Here is an 18219-nt window from a genome sequence, read left to right on the forward strand (position 1 = left end):
ACTTCCTATTCGGCGCTAATGAGAGACAGAACACAGAAAAGACTGATCTCACAATCTGCCGAGTGCGTAATTGGAAGAACTAGCTCTTTAATTGAAGCCACTTTAGAGGAAAGAAAAAAAAAAGACTTAATAATTATTGGACTGTGCAGCCTAATAATTTTAAAATACCATTAAAAGAACACAGAGCCCTCCGCACATCTGCCGGATCGACAGCGATTATTATTTACAACGAGAACGGCGGCGTCTGCATGAAGCGTGCTGACGGCTCATTACTTAGAATACATTAGTTACACTCATTCAAGGCTGAAGCGGATTCTCAATTCTGTCTGATATCTTAATGGAGGACAGATATAAAACACTGCTGTATACATGCAGTGGCTTAGAATTAACATCAGCCACTTGTTTTACTCAGCAGCCAAAAGAACAATGGTCGTCTATTGAGTCGTTGGTAAAAATTCAACATTCACGATCCATTTGGCTGCTGGGGGGAAAAAAGTTAATTTTGCACTTTGCTTCTCATAATGAATTACGTCTGTGTCACAGAGTCTTATATGCCAGTGCATCTGCAGCAGGGACATTAGTCTCTATTAGCAGATGCTTTGTTGGCAGTGGAAGCAACAAAAGGGAACACTTTGCACATACACTCACACAAACATTTGCCTTTTGGGAGGTTGAGAAGCAGAGGATGGACAAATGCTAAGGTGCCATTTATCCACAATGCTGCAAAGCTACAGGAAACAAGTCGCACCAAAAAGTGGTGCGGCAAAGTTCATCCACATAGAGAAAAGTAGAAAACACCACTTCCCACAGGCAGTTCAAAACCAGTTTGTCTTATATATGCACAAATCTTTTGAGCAAACATTCCAGCTCAAGTCGTCCGATCAGTAAGACGCTGATATGATCGATCTGCTTTATTTCAGGATGTTTGTTTTTTGTTTTTTTAAATGCATCCCTCATTACATTTCAAAGAGAAATGATTCACTATTACAGTAATTACCATCTGTATATGATAGAATGTTAGTTTCTTTCATTTTGTTGTTGTATATACTCATTCACAAAGCACTATTAATATTTCTATGCTTTGAAGCAGCAATACTGGAGGCACGTTTTTACCTAGCACTGCACTATTTATTTAAAAGATGTATTTATAGCATGGAGTCTTGACTTATAGCTGCCTGAAAACTACACAACTTTTGTTTTTATACTTTGACATAGCACCAAAGATTTTTTGTGGTGTGTTGCTTAAATGCTACTTTTAGATCGATAAGATTGCTAGATTTTTTTTAAAGATAATGAATATCAGCTACAGCTGGCATGCAGAAAAAGAACCATTTATGTAACAACAAATGGAGCTATACAGTCATTGGATGCCATGTACACAGGGTTTTTTTTTGGTCTTTTATATATCTTTTATATATTTTTAAATACTGCAAGGCACTTTTCGCACATATTTTATTACATCTTATTATTATTTATTACATATTTGTTTTATTGGTACAATTTTGGGGTATTTTAGCAAAAGAGATGTGTTTTATATCATGTGTGACCAAGTCATTTCCTGAGAAGGATCAATAAAGTATCTATCTTGAAGCATGCAGAAGGCTTTTTGTTTTAAAAGATATAGAATGACAGCACTAAGGTACCTTCACACAACAGCAGCATACATAAATGATAGAGCTGCTCCACCCACATAACGTCCATTCATCCATATGATTACGTGTAACTGTTGATTCATGGGTTAATACAGAGAGAATAAGGAGAGGCTGAACTCATGTGTGTATGTGTGTACGCATCAGTTCCTCAACAGGGCAAATGTTTAGACACCACACGCACAGACATATTGTCCCGTTCACACATGACGGTTACTGGAAGAGACAGATCTGACTGCCAGACGTTCTTGAATAGCGGCCAAGCAGCATTCATGGTGTATCATAAACGATGTTCCTCTAACAGCTGCATCATTACAGCTTCAATTATGCTGAAACTTTAATACTATAATTTACCATTAGTCTTGATGATCAGAGGAGTGACATTTGTTGATTGGGGGTTTTTTTGTACTTCAACAGAGTGATACCTTAAAAAGACTGTTTAAATGTAATGTTTCACAATGTTAAAAGGTTGGATATAGCACTGTATGCTTTTCTAATCCTTAAACTGAAGCTGTGAACTGAAGCCAAATGTTATGATAAAAAATAAAAAAAAAGTACATTTCTCTCTGGAGACCAGACAATTTTCAGAAACAGTTGAACTCACAGCACAGAACAAAAGAGCTTTTGAATTTAATATGACATCCACGGCTGGCTGAGTAGAGCTGTATTAATAATAAAGTAACAGTAACATGTAGACTATGGGCTGTGGATGATCTGCAGGGGTGGCGGGTAGTCATGTGGCTCCGATGACTTGCAAAGTCACAAAAAGGCCTTCAGGGATCAGCGATTTGTCACCAAAAAAACACTCACTTCCTCCGCGGTTTAAATTCGGAAACCTTGACGCTGACTGGATCCGCCCTGAATTTTGCACCGTTGTCCTCCAAACACGCCAATGCACCAGTGCCCACACATCGCTCAACTGGAAGCTTTTTGGTGGATTGGCGTGCACACATGCAACCCTGGTGATTCTTTTTTTTTTTTTTTAACACATCGCCAGAATGAAAAATAGCTGAATGAAAGGTGGGCGGTGTGTCTTTGTCCACTGAGTCGCATCCTGGCCTCCTGCGCTGTCCCCTCCTGCTCTGCATCCTCTCCAGAAGGTTCAGGCCAACACACGCACACATACATAATAATGTCTTTGACACGCACAGACACGTACTGTAATGGGATAATAATAGTCATACGTTGGCAATTTGATGCTGAAGCTCAATGAAATGCAGGCACACATGGAGGGGAGTCATTACACACACTGCTGTATTGGACAAACACATATATTCAGTAATACAGTGTAATAAATCACCTTCTCTTTATTGACTGGACACATATACAACTACTGGAACAGTCCTTATTTTATTAAAGTCTCTTTTTGAACAATAAAAGTTTCCTCGGGATGACAAAAAATATTGAAAGTGTTGTTTTATATGAAAAAAACAAATAGAGCAGTTAAAAATCTTGCAGTCCCCATTTAATGTCCCAGCAAGCTGTGCCTGTGAGGCAGTAATGCACAATAGCTGTGTCCTGGAACTGGCTCATCTAATTAGAACAGAGTCATTATTCGTGTTATTAATGACACCTGTGAGCCTTGGACTCTTAATAATGTTCTCAATTCTCTGTGATTTTTCTCACCAGTGTTTGTGCTTTTCCAAAATCCTGTCAGCTGTATTTCTTTCAACCCAGCTGACGAAAACACACTTTTAAATGTGTCTTTTTCTCAGTTTATGATTTAAAGCTTAAAAGTGCACAAATCAATACTTTTATACTAACAATTCCCTTAAACTATTATGTATAATGTGACAGGGGTTGCTTATAGTGACAAATCCAAAGAGAATTATCGCCTGACTCTGCTACTTTTAACTCATCGCTTTGGTTTTCAAGCCCATAAATTCACTGTGTGGTTCAGTGTCACGGCTCTCATCAACCTTATATCTAGCAGTAGCAGGAGGAGGTAGCTGTTTTTAGTTAAACAAGCTAAGATAAAACCACAGTACACTATCTGTCCAGCACCAAATGGCTGACAAAACAGCTAGCAGTTAGCAGCTACTTGGTGAACATAATGAAGCATTTAGCTTTTTAAAAAATGCGTTTAATGTGTACAAAATGAACTGTTTGCTAACATGACATGCTAACATCATAACATAGACTGAGAGTCTAATGTAGTCTGGTGTAAAAGTAACTGATGGAGGCTAATGTTGGCTAATGCTAGCAAACTTAGATATTGCAATTTAACAGATACAATACTGAGCTGTTAAAGATGTAGGGTCGCTATAGATTATACTTGTCCGTATCGATTAATCTGTTGATTGTTTTCTCAATAAACTGATTGGTTGTTTGGTCCATAGAATGTTAGAGAATGGTGAAAATTGTTGATAATGTCCTCAAATGTCTTGTTTTATCCTAACCAATAGCCCACATACAAAACTCTGCTCCTCAAAATGTCTTGTGTCTCGTGGCACACACACACCACTTTAAAAATAATGAGAGATTAGCTCTATTGTCCTGGGAGCGAATGATCGATGAAATGCATTACTGCCCCGCTCACATGAGGACCCACATGCCACAAAGCAGAAGCCCACTGTGAGTCCCGACCACTTGCTTTGTAGAGCAAATACCTCTTCTAGGCCTGTTGAGACAATAACCACTCTGCATCACATTGACATCATCATAACGGTTAATCTCTGCATCCGACCGTCAACTCCAGATGGTTTGTCGTTTAGCGGGATATTTATGAGGTGATCAGCGGCAGAGAATTGATCGATCCGCTCTCCCTCTCCTCCCTCTGCCCTGCGAGGATACGACAGCCGTGACCTGTAGCCTTCCTCGTGAGCACAATGTTTATAGATGCATTAATGGGATGTCCATAAGTCTTCCAGTGGGCCTAATGGTTTTCTCTCCATGGCTCCGACTAGACTGAGTGTACGAGGAGAGGCGAGATCATTAAGACGGTTTCTGCGCTGTGTTATTCACTCCACGCACGCCGGCCGACGAAATGATTTGGTGGCTGTGAGGGGTCCCCCAAAAGGAATAAGTTGAGTTTAAAGCGTGGAGAAGAAGTACTGTTGCTCTATTACCACCAGAGACAGCACAACCCATTTTTTATATCTTAATCAGCCAAAGAGGTGGTTTTATTTTGAAAAATCTAAACAGAAACTGAAAGTGTGAAAACAATCCATATGTAGACGTTCAAGCTCTGCTCATATTCAGTCTTTATGTGTTCTTCTTTCTTTTTTTTATGTACTTTCGTGAGTGTGGGAGCCTCACTCCTACACCAACTCCTACTTTCTCAGCACACTAAATGCGACCGAACCAACATTTTTCCTACAAAACAGCTGCTCAATTCCACACATTGTTATCCTCACATGATTTGGGTTTGTTCTAATTATCCTCACATGATGTTTTCACCTGATACGCTCACTTAAAACCAACCCTCTGTTATTTATATCATCATAAAGTTTAGACGTGGCGAATTCTTCTGTTACTGCCTCGAATAATCCAACACTGGCAAGCTTAAAGATGTGAGTGGAGCTACTATAGTGCAGTCCTTTGAAAATGATTAATGTCACATGGGCACATCACTACTGTTATTTATTTTCCCCCCCCCCCCAAACTTCCTTGAAAAAAGAAAATCACGCTGTCGAGGGAAGCCGCCTAATTAATGTTGTTTTTGTCCCTCTTGTATTTTCGCTCTCTTAGTTTCAGTCACACAAACACTGTCTCACTATCTATCCCTCAATAAAAATAAGAAGCACAGTTCTAACCAATCACATTAACAAAGATTCAGTTCCATTACATGTCCCAGTATTCGCAAGAGCAGAGACAACGGAAGTGGCTCGTTATTAATTATTGATTCCACCTGTGCTTTTGTTACCTTTTGTTGTCATCACAGACAGAGTATCATCACATATAAACACATCAATAAGTCAATATACAGAGCACTATAAATTAATGCACCTATATCATATCTTTGGTCCACTATCAAAATCTAGTTATGTGATTCAACTGACAATATGTTACCTTACTTTTTCACACAGGATCTCAAAACAGGAAACTTTATCTGTACTCTTTGCCAATCAAGTCTCCTTCACAGTCCTCAATAATAGACCCTTTCCAAGACCCCAAACCTTAACCATATCTGGGCATAGGTCAAGAACCTGGTAACCATCAGACCCCTTAATGTAGTCAATGAGAGTATTCCTCAGGACACACAACCCTACAAGGTCAAAGCAGTGGTCATACATCCTCACATCCCAAAACTCACATTTTATATCTTATCCAGACATGGACCAAGGCAAGGAAGAAGAAGTAAACAGCAGTTAACAATAGAAATGAGCACATTCCACAAGGCACCCGGTTACAAGACCAAAACAGTGCACAATCATACATTACCATGATAAACTCAACTATTTGTTGCTTCTTTAACAGTGGATATAGGTGCACTCGACCTTCATGAAATAAGCATGACATGATGAATTCAGAGGTGTAAAAAAAGGTGCTGTCAGCCTTCTGTGGTAAATGGAAAACAGGTCCACCTTCATCTAGCTTCTCTCGTAGGAATGGCTACTAAGGGGCCAATCTGAACTGGTTCCTGATTAGTATGAACCGCAACCAATAACTCCAGGGCAGTTTGAGCTCCTATCGATATCTGAACCTCATTCATTAGGTAAGTTACCATTAGGTGCTCTCAGTTTGCCTACTGTTACATTTATTTAGTTGTCCATGAATGATTCATTAATAATAATGACCCTCATTAATAACATTTGTTGGCTATAAACAAAGACCAAACAAGCACAGAATAACACGTCAATTGTAGAAATATGTGCATGATTTTTTGTCGTGTCACTAATGTCGTATTGTCATGGCGTCTGAGTCTTAAATTACCAAGCCTAAAACGTGCATCATTACTGACTACACACAGAAATCCTTCACTTGCGCTCATCCTCCGCTGAGCAGTTCGGTGTTTCTGTGACGATAAGAGGAAAAAAACTCGAAGCTAATCAGAAGCAAAGTGTTTGAGATGCGGCTCTCTGATGCATTATGTAGAAGTAGTTAGTGGAGTGGACAGCAGGGGTTCACGGGCAAGCAGAGGAGGCACAGATCCAGAGAAAAAGGCAGAACGAAGGAGAAATGACAATTACACATGCTGGAGATACGGTTTAAACCTGTTTGGCAGGTGCAACATGTTCTGCAAGTATGGCGCTCTGCGTGGCTTTGAAGGGGTCATTTGACGAGACAAGCACGCTGCTTTTCATCTCAATAACTACCAAAACAGTCAAGAGTGGAACATTTCACACTAGATTCCCCAAACATATAACAGAGGATAGAGAGAGAAAGCGAGATGGAGGGAGAGAAAAAAAAAAAAAGGATGACATGCAGGCAGAAAATGAAAGTGAACATCTGAGGCTTGAAAGGGAATAGGAGAGCAGAGGATGCATGTTGAGACGGAAAACTCAAAAGAGCAGATGAAAACAAAGAGAGATATCTCTTTCTTTCTGCCTGTGTATGAAACAAAAGGAGTCCTCAGTTGAATCCAGTCTGGGTTTTTAATATTACGCAGTACAGCCACATTCAATAAAGAAAAGACAGCAAAGGAAAGGCTGTCTTCTAGTAAAGCTCCACAACAAAGATGGCTGACAAATGTAATTATGATGGTGAAGATATAGATACAATGTACCATTCAGTGTGTTTGGTTGTGCTGGTTTTTAGTTTTGTCAGGGTTTTTTGTTTTTTTTACATGCTGTTATAAATAATTGACATCCATACTGGAAGACTTATCTGAGCCTGCTACAGCTGAAGAGAAGGAGAAAAAAAAAAGTATCCACATCTAATGAACTCTTCAAAAGGTGCGGGACCAGAAAAGGAGACATCATGGCGAAAAATAGAATCTGTACACTGTTCTCAATCAACGAGATCGTCTACAGACAAAAACAGTACTTACAAACATCACATTATTATTATTCATATCTCAAAATGATGGCCAAGCTGCAACAGGTGGTCAAACTGCGATGCCAGCTATTGACACGGAGCTTCTTTGTCACCAAAAAACCCTATTGGATGATTCAATTCAATCTTGTCTAATCCTCTAATAGATTCAGTAAGGATTTGAATTGATCAAATGGCATATATAATAGTAATCAGATTCAATAAGCAGATTCCCCTGTACAGCCTATATTTAGTAATCTCTTGTCTTTTGTGTATTGTATGTTTAATGCATAAATGTTAGTTTTTAATTAAGAACAATTACTGTTCACTAGTCCTGTCACGATAACTACTTTTGTTGGACAATATATTGTCTCAGAAATTATCGCAATAAACAATATTATTGTCATTTGAAGATCGTTTTATACCACTGATATAATGATAATATAGTAGCATAATAATGCAAGCGGGGCGGGGCGCTATGCTTCTGTACCTTTAATTCCATATAAGCGGCACCGCTCGCTCCTGCAGTCTCCACTCAGGACGTACACAGTGAGGAATGGAGGACACTGCTTGCTTAGCCAATGTGACATGAATAGCCTCTTAGCTGCTAATGTGAAGTGTGGCAAAAAAAAAATGATCAAGGTCATGTTCATGTATTATACAATAAGTCCATATATAGACATGATGGTGTTGGTAATTGTATTATATGAAATGTGGTTTGAGGTTTATTATAAAGACAATCTTAAGGATTCAGACCTTAAAAGAGATTGAGTATTGATAAATGTATCTATTATCTGATCAGCTGGCATCAATACTCGTGTCATTTGTCTGATAACTTCACCATGACGTGCTATGATTTGAACTAAACACACATTTCCTACAAGATCAAAACACACATACAACTACAGAATTCAAGTTGGCTCTCACTGGAGACGCAGCTGGACATCTATCTTTGACAATCTGCATCTGCTGTTGAGCTCTCCGCTCCGAGCCACAAGAGGTTTCATAACCTGGCTTCGGCACTCCAGCACAAACAACATATACACATACACACAAAACAAATCCACAGGCAAAGAAGACTGGTAGAGAAAAAATGAAGAGTGAGGATGGACACAAGAGAGCCTTGATTGAAAAAAAATAAAGATCTTTGATGTGGAGTGGAAAACGATGATGAAGAAAGGTCAGAAAGGGAGAGAAAAAGATGTGCGATGGTAGAGAAAGTGAGTGGGAAGCAGCCAAGACTGTGTTTGCCATTCTTTCTGTGTTTTTCTGGCCATGAGGGTTAATGTAAGAGCACAGAAGCAAACAGAGAAATGGATTCGTGACGGCAGGTTGGCACGGCTAAAACTCTCTGGGCAGCTCAAATGTTACAAACATTGTTCTTATACACCAGTACAACGGGTAACCATGGATTTTAGATTTGCTCTCAGGATTCTAGTGTTTATCGAATCTCCTCATCCGAAAACATACTTGTATCGTGATTCCTCGTTGCGGCGACAAAGCAGGTAAATTGATTGCTTTGTCAACGGTTTATGTAAGGTGTGTTGGCGAAGCTGTGAATCCTGAGGCTGGAAAAGAGGAACAGCTTTGTCACCCTCCCACTCCTCCTCCTGCACTCCTAAAACCATTTGCTGCTGACCTACTGGGTCAACCAAGCCCAAGCCTACATTCCTTTAGCCGCTTTCTCTCTTGGGATGTCTCTTCCTCCTCCTCTTACTTACTATCTAACCAAAACAGACACATATCGTTAGCTTCTACTTCAACTTGCCTGAAATAAGATGATTTTGGTTATACAACTTCCATCAGCAATGCAATGATATGACGCCTATTTTGATGTTTCCCAGCAACAGTGCTGAAGCAACTCAAAGGGTATTATTGCGCAGAAGTTTCTCTGTGTATTACCGACTTGTCTCTCTTTCACTTTCTGTCAATCCCAGCAACAGGCCCTTCATATATCCTCCTGCCACCTCATCTCCAAAGGAAAAGAAAAACTCACTTCTCCCATCAAGCTGTCTCTCAGAGGCCATGTTCAGACAGAGATGGGTGAAATACAAATACAGATGCATTTTATTACGACTGGAAAAAAGAGGGCAAGATCCAATCCAATCCTTTCTGACCGGATTTAAACACATATTCGCAGGTGCTTTGAAATGCAATTCAAATCCAATATCTGCAAATGTGATCTGGCTCAAGAGCTCGGATCAGATTTCAAGTGTTTGCTTTTTTTTTTCTTCTGTTGCCCACCTCCTGATGCATATTTGACATGGTAAGAGCACAAGGGAAACAAATATGGAGGAGTCAAAATGTGCATCGACAGTGGCGCAACACAACTGTTCATTTTTGTCACCTTGAGTCGCAAATGTGTTCTGTACCGTAACTTCAAAATGTCTGTGTAAAAAAAAACAGAAATTAGACTCATTTCTTAGCTGTCAGAAAAATGTGCTTGTTTTAGAGCAGGCTTCATAAGGTGTTTATAGGAGGAGAATGGCATTTAGTTTTACTTATGGATTCAATAACCTACCAAATATGTGGAACTCATACATTTCTCATATCTTTGTATTTAAAAAAAATATATATATATATTTTTTTATTTTTTTTTTTAATCAGAAAACCATTCTGTTTCAGCTGTAGATATTTGAGCAATATTAAAGATTACACTTGGCTATGTGTGCCAGAGAAAAACAGTGTAAAAAACAGAAGAATAGGGATGGACAATATATTGATATTATATCAATATCATGATGTGAGACTAGATATCGTAATACCACGATATGATTCAAGTTATCGTCTTAGATAACGTAATACCGCGATTTGAGACTAGATATCGTCTTAGATATCGAGATCACGCGACATTAGACTTAATATCATTTTAGATATCGTTATATTGTGATATGGTATAAGTCTTCCCCTGGTTTTAAAGGCTGCATTACAATAAAGTGATGTCATTTTTCTAGTTGTTCTATTATTTGTCTTCCACCACTTAGTCATTATATCCTCATTACTGATGATTATTTATCAAAAACCTTGTAAAAGTACCAATAGTCACCCGTACAATAGTCGTAATATCGACAGATGTATTTGGTCAAAAATATTGCGATATTTGATTATGTCCATATAGCCCACCCTATGGAGAGGCTTTGAGGGTGTGTGATGGATCAATGTGCTTGTTACACATGTAGAGATGTAATGAATAGAAGTATATCTGTTACATAAGACGGATGTCTACATTTCAAAAGATGCTGGTGGTGTGGATTGCCCTTTAATGAGAATTCACCATTACATGACATCTAATGTCATAGTGGTGGAAAATGACTGGCCACTTACAATGTGGACAGTCAATCTCAAAGATCAGATTTCAACAACAAAGGTTTAAGTTTTCTCTGGTCGAGCAGTGTGCGAGCAGGTTTCCAGAGTCTTTTTCTTCATCTCCTCTACACACCTCACCACCTAAAATCCTTTCTTCCAATACTTTAAACTTTCTCCTGGGTAGTGTTTTCTTAAAGTGTTTTTAGGAGTGATGGGGGGAGGGCAGCCCTTTCCATCTGCTCCAGCAGTGAGGCTCCAATGCTCAGAGGCCAAGGAGCTGCTGCAGGAGGACAACGGACTGAAGAGCCTCTGAGAAAACACTGAGCTCGCTTACAACTTGCGGCCAAAGAGAACAACCACTGCTGGCAATGATACAAATGCATGCACACACACACACACACACACACACACACACACAAACTTACAGCTGAATTTACAGGACCACATGATGTGTCTGTTTTTTAAAAAATGAATCACTATGAAGAGCATGTGGGTGTTTTGTTGGCACAGTGCAGACAGGAAGTGTATTAGAGCTGACACAATGAAATATCTAAAATAATCTCATTCAACCCTCGTTCATGTTCAAATGATCACTGACTGTGTGGAGCCACAGTGTTAGCGTGACACGTACACTGTCTTTTCATGCTTGCTTGCATTAAGGCTGTGAATAAAATCTTTTTTCTGCAAATTTTTAACAAGCTAGTAATGTGAAACAAGTTCTCATGGCCTTCTGTAAAGCTTCATGTACTCAAGAATTGGATTTTTCGCACTTGAACAAATCAGAGTAAAAACCGATGCCCTTTAAGTGATAAGAGACCCAAAGAAAACGTGATTGGAATCAATAGCTGTCACTGTCCTGAAAAGCTCATTCTGAATCAACAGGGGAAAGAGGTTCATCATTTGTGAGACTGAGCAGTGCTCATCGAGAGCTTTAACAATCAGTTCGGCTACAGGATTGACAAAAGAATCGAAAGACTTTCAGGGTAGTTTGTTAGAATCTATAAAACATCTTTTTAAAATATCTTTGAAAATACAGAAGAATGGCTTAAGGGATGTCAGAATCAATCAGTCAAAATATGTCTTGGAGTGACCGTCTGATCCAAATCTGTCATTTACTGTTGTGTGAGTGAGTGTATGTTCCCACTGTATCATAATAAGGACGTATAAGAGGAGGAAAGGAGGCTAGTTCATGTGAATGTACTCACCCTGGGCTGCCAGTTTTCATATTGCTTCTGAAGGTTGGCCCCGATGGTCTCCAGGGCTTTCTGTGGACTCATCGACAGAGGATCTGGCAAGAAAACAGAGTGAAAACACAATCAAACACAAAGCTCTCACAGCATAGCTAAAGCATGCATGCTCAATCTGGTGCTGACACAATCACCCTCACTTACATTACAACATCACTGTAGTATTTCTAAAAGTAAGGCAAGTTTATAAGCATTCTTATTAAAAACAGGAGTAGGGTTTGGGAAATTGAAATATTGATGAGGGTAAATCAATATAAGATGAAGAATAGCTGCATATAGATTGAGGAAAGATCAAATTGCGCTCAGCAGGCAAGTTTGCAAGAGACACGGATATGCTTTTTATAGCGAATTAAACCATTAACTGTTATGATGAATGAGGCCTTCTGAAAAAAAAGGCATCAGCACAAAAAAAAGACAATGGAGATGTGTTAGATGAGTCAAATTATAGCAAAATATAAGATACCTGCATAAACACAAAATGACTTGTTATTGATGAAATGATCTATAATCTTTATAGGTGTTTCTCAAATTAGACATGGAGTGAGAAGCAACGTCCTACAATGGTAAAAATGAAACTTGGACTTTGTTTCACACTGTGTGAAACCATTTTACAATTTCCTGTTATTGTGCAAACTGAAACAATGCCAGTTTATCAAGGAAGTTCTCACACATACCAAAGCCACTGAAAAGCACATATAATACCTTTTATAAGCCTATGACTCATCATATGTTATCATTCAAACACTGTGGTGCTTTGTAGGTCATGACCACAGCCTTTACCCTTTTTAAAAAGGACCAGTGCGTAGGATTTAAAAGGGATCTATTGGACTTTAATATAAAATGGTCTATAATACTCATTTGTTTTTATTAGTGTATCATCACCTGAAATTTGAAAATTGTTGTATTTTCGTTACCTTACATTGAGCCTCTTATATCTACAAAGGTCATGTTGCACTATGTGTCTACAGTATCCCAGAAAGGACAAACCAATCACTGGCTCTACAGAGGAACTTTCACATGTTTCGTGGCCACCATAGAATCTCCTACACACTTGAAAGGGGAGGGGTATTCAGTTGGTTGCAATCTGCAATCTCCCCGCTAGATGCCACTAAACCCTACACACTGGTCCTTTAATATTCCCAAACCCCATCTCATAAACCAAGTGGCAGGTCTAAGTGGTGTCAGTGTCCTCAGAAGTCACAGAGAAAGTTTCAGAAACTTTCAGAGCTTTGTTGCCTCTTTCATGTACTTTATTCACTCCTGAGAGACAAGCTGTCTCAGGGGAGCTGAAGAATAGTTTTGAGGTTCTCATTCAATGGAGCTGGTTCTTTTTGTTTTTGTTCTGTGTGACATTTTGTGGTTCTGGTGAGGGCACGCTGCTTCATCCTTGTTTGACAGAGGCCGTATGAACTGAGCTCCCATGGGGAAGACTGACAATATCCCTAAATGCTACAAAGTAAAAGCTCAACTTTTGCTGTCAAGTAGAAGTTGACAGTCCCACAAAGCATTTAAAAGGTAGAGTCAGTCATTCTGGAGAATGATTGATTGTTTATATTTGAACTAAACACCCAAACATTAACTGTTAGGATTTACTGGTTGCATAGATATACATGGTCTTAATGGTGCTCTAGTGGTTAAGATAGGTTTGCACTATGATTGAAATGTCTGCCGTTCAATTCATGGTCTTGGACTCTTTGTTGCATGTGCCCTCTGCCCCTTCATTTCTGGTCTCCTCTATATTCCCGCCCTTGAATAAAAACAGAATAATCCTTTTGGAGAAAAAAAAAAGCGTCTTTTATTCATATGATTTCTAAGTGGATTTACAGACATTTATCCATGAAGGACATCACAGATACAGTCTGTAAAGAGTTTGTCGCTCTGGTTTCAAGAGTGTGTATTGTGCCTTCAGATTTTTGATGCAAACTTGTACTTTGGGTTCATGCATTTGCCCCATTAATTACCTATAATTAAATGTCACACTCATTTATTTATGATATTCAGATACTCATGTAGGTCTCTGTGTGGACTCACCTATCCAGCACTCCAGTCTGGCGCAGGGGGACGTCTTGACTACATCAGGAGGGTCCACTCCCACATTGAGGCACAACACCAGCGCTACGCTCACAGTCTTCATCTGGGGGAGAGGACATAAAACACAATATTACCCTCTCACACACACACACACAGCTCAGTGCATGAATCATAATGTACTACTGGATTAATTGTGTTTTTCAGACCACATTAAATCTTTATTCATCTAACTGGATTGAGCACCCATGCTTGTATTCAGCTCAGTTACACACATTCAGTGGATTGGATTTTGCTATTCACTCCCCTTATATTACATTTCCCAAATGAAACCTGGGATTCAAACCACAGAAATATCACTGATCATAAGACTAGTGCTGTCACTTCATCAAGGAATCTCATCTACAACCACCTCAGTGAGACAGATTGTTGGTATAAATGTGTATGATTGTATGAATTTACAGCAGAAAGGTGCCGATCAAGGCATAAATAATTGTAGAAATAGGACAACAAGCTGACAGGTAATGAACCTGACACAGCACAGCACTGTCGCATGAAGTAAACGCAATGGGAAGTACGCCATCTGAAACAGAACGATCATTGATCCATGGGTTATGTGCACCATCCTGACACACACACACACACAGACATGATCAGGCAGCTCAGGTCTCCAGTAGTGCAAATTACACTTTGCAGTAGCGATGAGCCATCACTCTTTCTTTGTGCGTCACCACGGACGTCAGCGTTCCTGACACATTTTTTGCTCCAACTTGTAGCTTTAATGAGTTTGAAAAAAATATGCTGACCTTAAAAGCTTACAGCTGAACTTAAACCCAACGTAAAGACTACACATGATGCCCAGCTTATCATAAAATGCATACGTTGTTCATAATGTAAGAAAAACTAACAAACAAAGAAAACTAGAGTGCCACTGTCGCACCTTGAACACGTTAACCCTCTTAACATAACCCTGACCCCTGACCCTACCCTACCTTTCGCAGTGTCAGGTGTGGCTTCTCAAACTGAGATGGGTTCTGAATATAAGTGTAATCCATGTAGTAAGCGGACTTCACTCAGGAAAATTGGTGCATTATCCTTATTATGTTGACCAATGATGACAGGAAGCTGTCACTTATTGAAATAAATGATCATTTATAGTGGAACATCTTTGAAGTTTGCAGTGTCTGTGCCATTTCGAATAGAAACATTGTCGTTTTTATTATGTGAGGATGAAAGAGACTTTATCTGTAGCCATCAGTGTTTCAGTACAGTTGCAGAATCCTAATTTAAAGTAAGCATATGAGGTCATTGAGTTTGCTCAAATGAAAGGTAAAACCAGAAAGAGCTTCATTAAAATATAAAGTAAGCAACATTTCTACGACAGTGCTTACAGCCAGTGTTGGCATCTCCTTGTCCAAACAATGTTTTTCCATCATCCAACCAACTAATTACCTTGGGAGGCAGCTGGATTGGCGAGATCACAATATTAGAAGATCACATGAGAATCCATCCAGTCACGGTTCAAGTTTTGTGCTTGTGTCCAAACCATCAATGTTTGGACCAATCAGTGTCTTATGAAGATTCTTGCGTGATCTTTTGAATCCAGCTGCCTCACAAGGGAAGATGTTGATGGACGATGATAGACAGATGGTTTATCAGTAACCTGCCAAGCATTGTTTGAAAGTGTCTGCCCTTTTCCAAACAGTTTCCAGGGACAACTTCTCAGATGGTTCTTTGTAACAAACCATCTGGTGCGCCAAGTTAACCAACCAAGGCTTTAATCAACTTTACAGAGTGAAGAATGAATATATTCTCTGAGTTTAATGAGTTACTTTAACATAGCTGTGTATCTAATTAGGAAGCATAAATCAAGATGAAAACGACCAATAAAATCACATGATTCCAATATATTGTGTCAACATTAGTTCTGTTAAGAAGCAAGACTAGAGTGCAGTACGTAAGTATTCAGTGTTTTCGTCTTCTTCTGTTCAGTTAAAGGTTTGGCATGAAAAACAGAATTACTTCATAACTGGACCAGTTACCAGTTCAACTGGCCGTTGATTCAGAAAGACAACTGTTTGTTGATGGCCCGCTTTGACCCGAGTTGACGAGTCACTGTATCATCATTGTGTCACTTTTCAAGTCAAAGCCTGATGGCGTTTACTCTGAGACAGATGGTGCTTGAACTTCACGAGGCCCTTGTGTGTCCTCTTGGCACCAATTAGCCGAAGGTCAGCTACCCACGGTGTCAGTCTCTGGACTGTATTCTTCATTGCAGACCCTTGTTTTCATTTTTTCTAAAATCAGGCCAAATCCAGGTGTCTGGTACATTTGAAAAAGGCATCATACAAATAATTAAATGGCTCTAAAACTTTATTTGTACTGAGTGCCTATAAAGAAGCTAATCTCATAAGCCATACACGTTTTACAATTATTGAACATAAAACCTAAAATCTGTGGGAAAATAAATAAATAAATAAAAACCTCCAAAGACTGAATTTGAGAATAATAAAATACATTTCCAAAAGTCAAGAATGGATAATCTGGGGCAGAAATGTCAGCCACTACATATACAGACATATGGGTCAATGTAATGGTGCCAAGTGACCTTTCGCAGGTAGTGTTAGATACTGTCTCTGTGTGATATGTACACCTATGGAAGACGTTTTGTGTTCACTGCGAGTTATGTGATGTCCCAGGGCTGAAGAGGGTTAGGATGGCTGTTGTTGTAAAGGTAATTAAGGCGCCCTCTGCTTTCCCACTGACCAAGAAAAAGGTCACTGTGCTAGTGGGACTCAGCAGGACAAGACTAGACACGTACATGTATTCACACACACAGGCTCACTGCATCGCATTGTCTCCTCCATTCTCACCTGACCTCCTCACCCCCTGCCCTTTTACTGCTTGCACAGTGTACATCATGAACTCATTCTGCTGAATGGAAACTGATGTCAAAGTGTTCTGCTTGGGTACAACACTATATGCACACAATACCCCAGTTACTGAGAATAATGAAACTGGAGTCTACAGCCTCGCTAGCAGCTCTGTGAGCATGTACTTGGGCAGAGTGAAGCTTTGAGCTAAAGGCTAATGTCATTTCACTATTTTAAGTACATGGTCATGACCTAAAGTTTTGGCAAAATTCAAATGTTGACCAGATTATGATGTCAAATGAAAAGTCAGTGAATTACCGAAGATATTACTGTGTACCCTGAGGGGAAACCTTTTTGACTGTACTGCATTTTACTGAAATCCATACAATACTTGAGATATTTCAGTCAGGAGCAAAGTGCTAGATCAACTATCCAACTAATGGACAATCACTCCAGCTTTTGCCACTATAGAGCCATTAGTATAGCACTATTACTGCCACATTTTTGCAGTGGGTTAACAAAATGACTGAAAGGTAAATGATTTTCAAGTGAAAGTTAACTTGCACTAGAATGTGCTTTACTAAAGATCGAAGAAACACTACTTTTAAAATCTTTGATTAGCGTGTTAGCATGCTAAAATGTGCTAATTAGGACTAAACACAAAATACAGCTGAGGCTAGAGCTGGGTGATATGACCAGAATCTCATTTTCCGATATAGATCATTTCAAAACCTGGTGACGATATCTATCCTGATATACCACATTTTCATATTCAATGAATATATAGTTGGTCCGTGCACCCGTGCAACTTGAATACTTCACCTGGTTCACTGTCTCTCCTGTGTGTGTAGGATACACAGAGGGCTCAGCCTTGCCTGACTCCCAATGACGAAAACTATTGCTGTTAAGAGTGTGATTTGGGTCACAACTACATAAATGATAGAGCATAATGTGAAACGATGGACGGTTTTCTACCAGCACGCGATATAAATCATCATATCACGCAGCTCTAGATGAGGCTAGTGTGAATGTCATTAGTTTAGCATGTCATTGGTCACAAAGCAAAATATTGGACGAATAGAAAAACGTAACCTGATGATAGTGCTGAGGTAAAAAGCTCAGGAGTTAAGTTCAATTCACCCCAAAGGGAACATGAATCTATAAATCTACCACAGTGCACACATCGCAACCCGTCCTATA

The 18219-nt window shown here is 39.4% G+C and overlaps 1 protein-coding gene across 4 annotated transcripts in view; it reads right to left on the bottom strand.

Annotated features, from left to right (window-relative positions):
* rptor (regulatory associated protein of MTOR, complex 1) overlaps positions 1-18219 on the bottom strand; it is a 172657-nt gene that overhangs the window by 138017 nt on the left and 16421 nt on the right. For all 4 annotated transcript variants that reach the window (XM_062440710.1, XM_062440702.1, XM_062440694.1 and 1 more), the window contains 2 exons: positions 14150-14252; positions 12077-12159 (listed from right to left, as the gene is read on the bottom strand). In XM_062440710.1, coding sequence (XP_062296694.1) covers positions 12077-12159; positions 14150-14252 — 186 coding nt within the window. The remainder of the gene's footprint in view (positions 1-12076; positions 12160-14149; positions 14253-18219) is intronic.

Source organism: Scomber scombrus, chromosome 2 (genome assembly GCF_963691925.1).
Source record: "Scomber scombrus chromosome 2, fScoSco1.1, whole genome shotgun sequence".
NCBI lineage: Eukaryota > Metazoa > Chordata > Actinopteri > Scombriformes > Scombridae > Scomber > Scomber scombrus.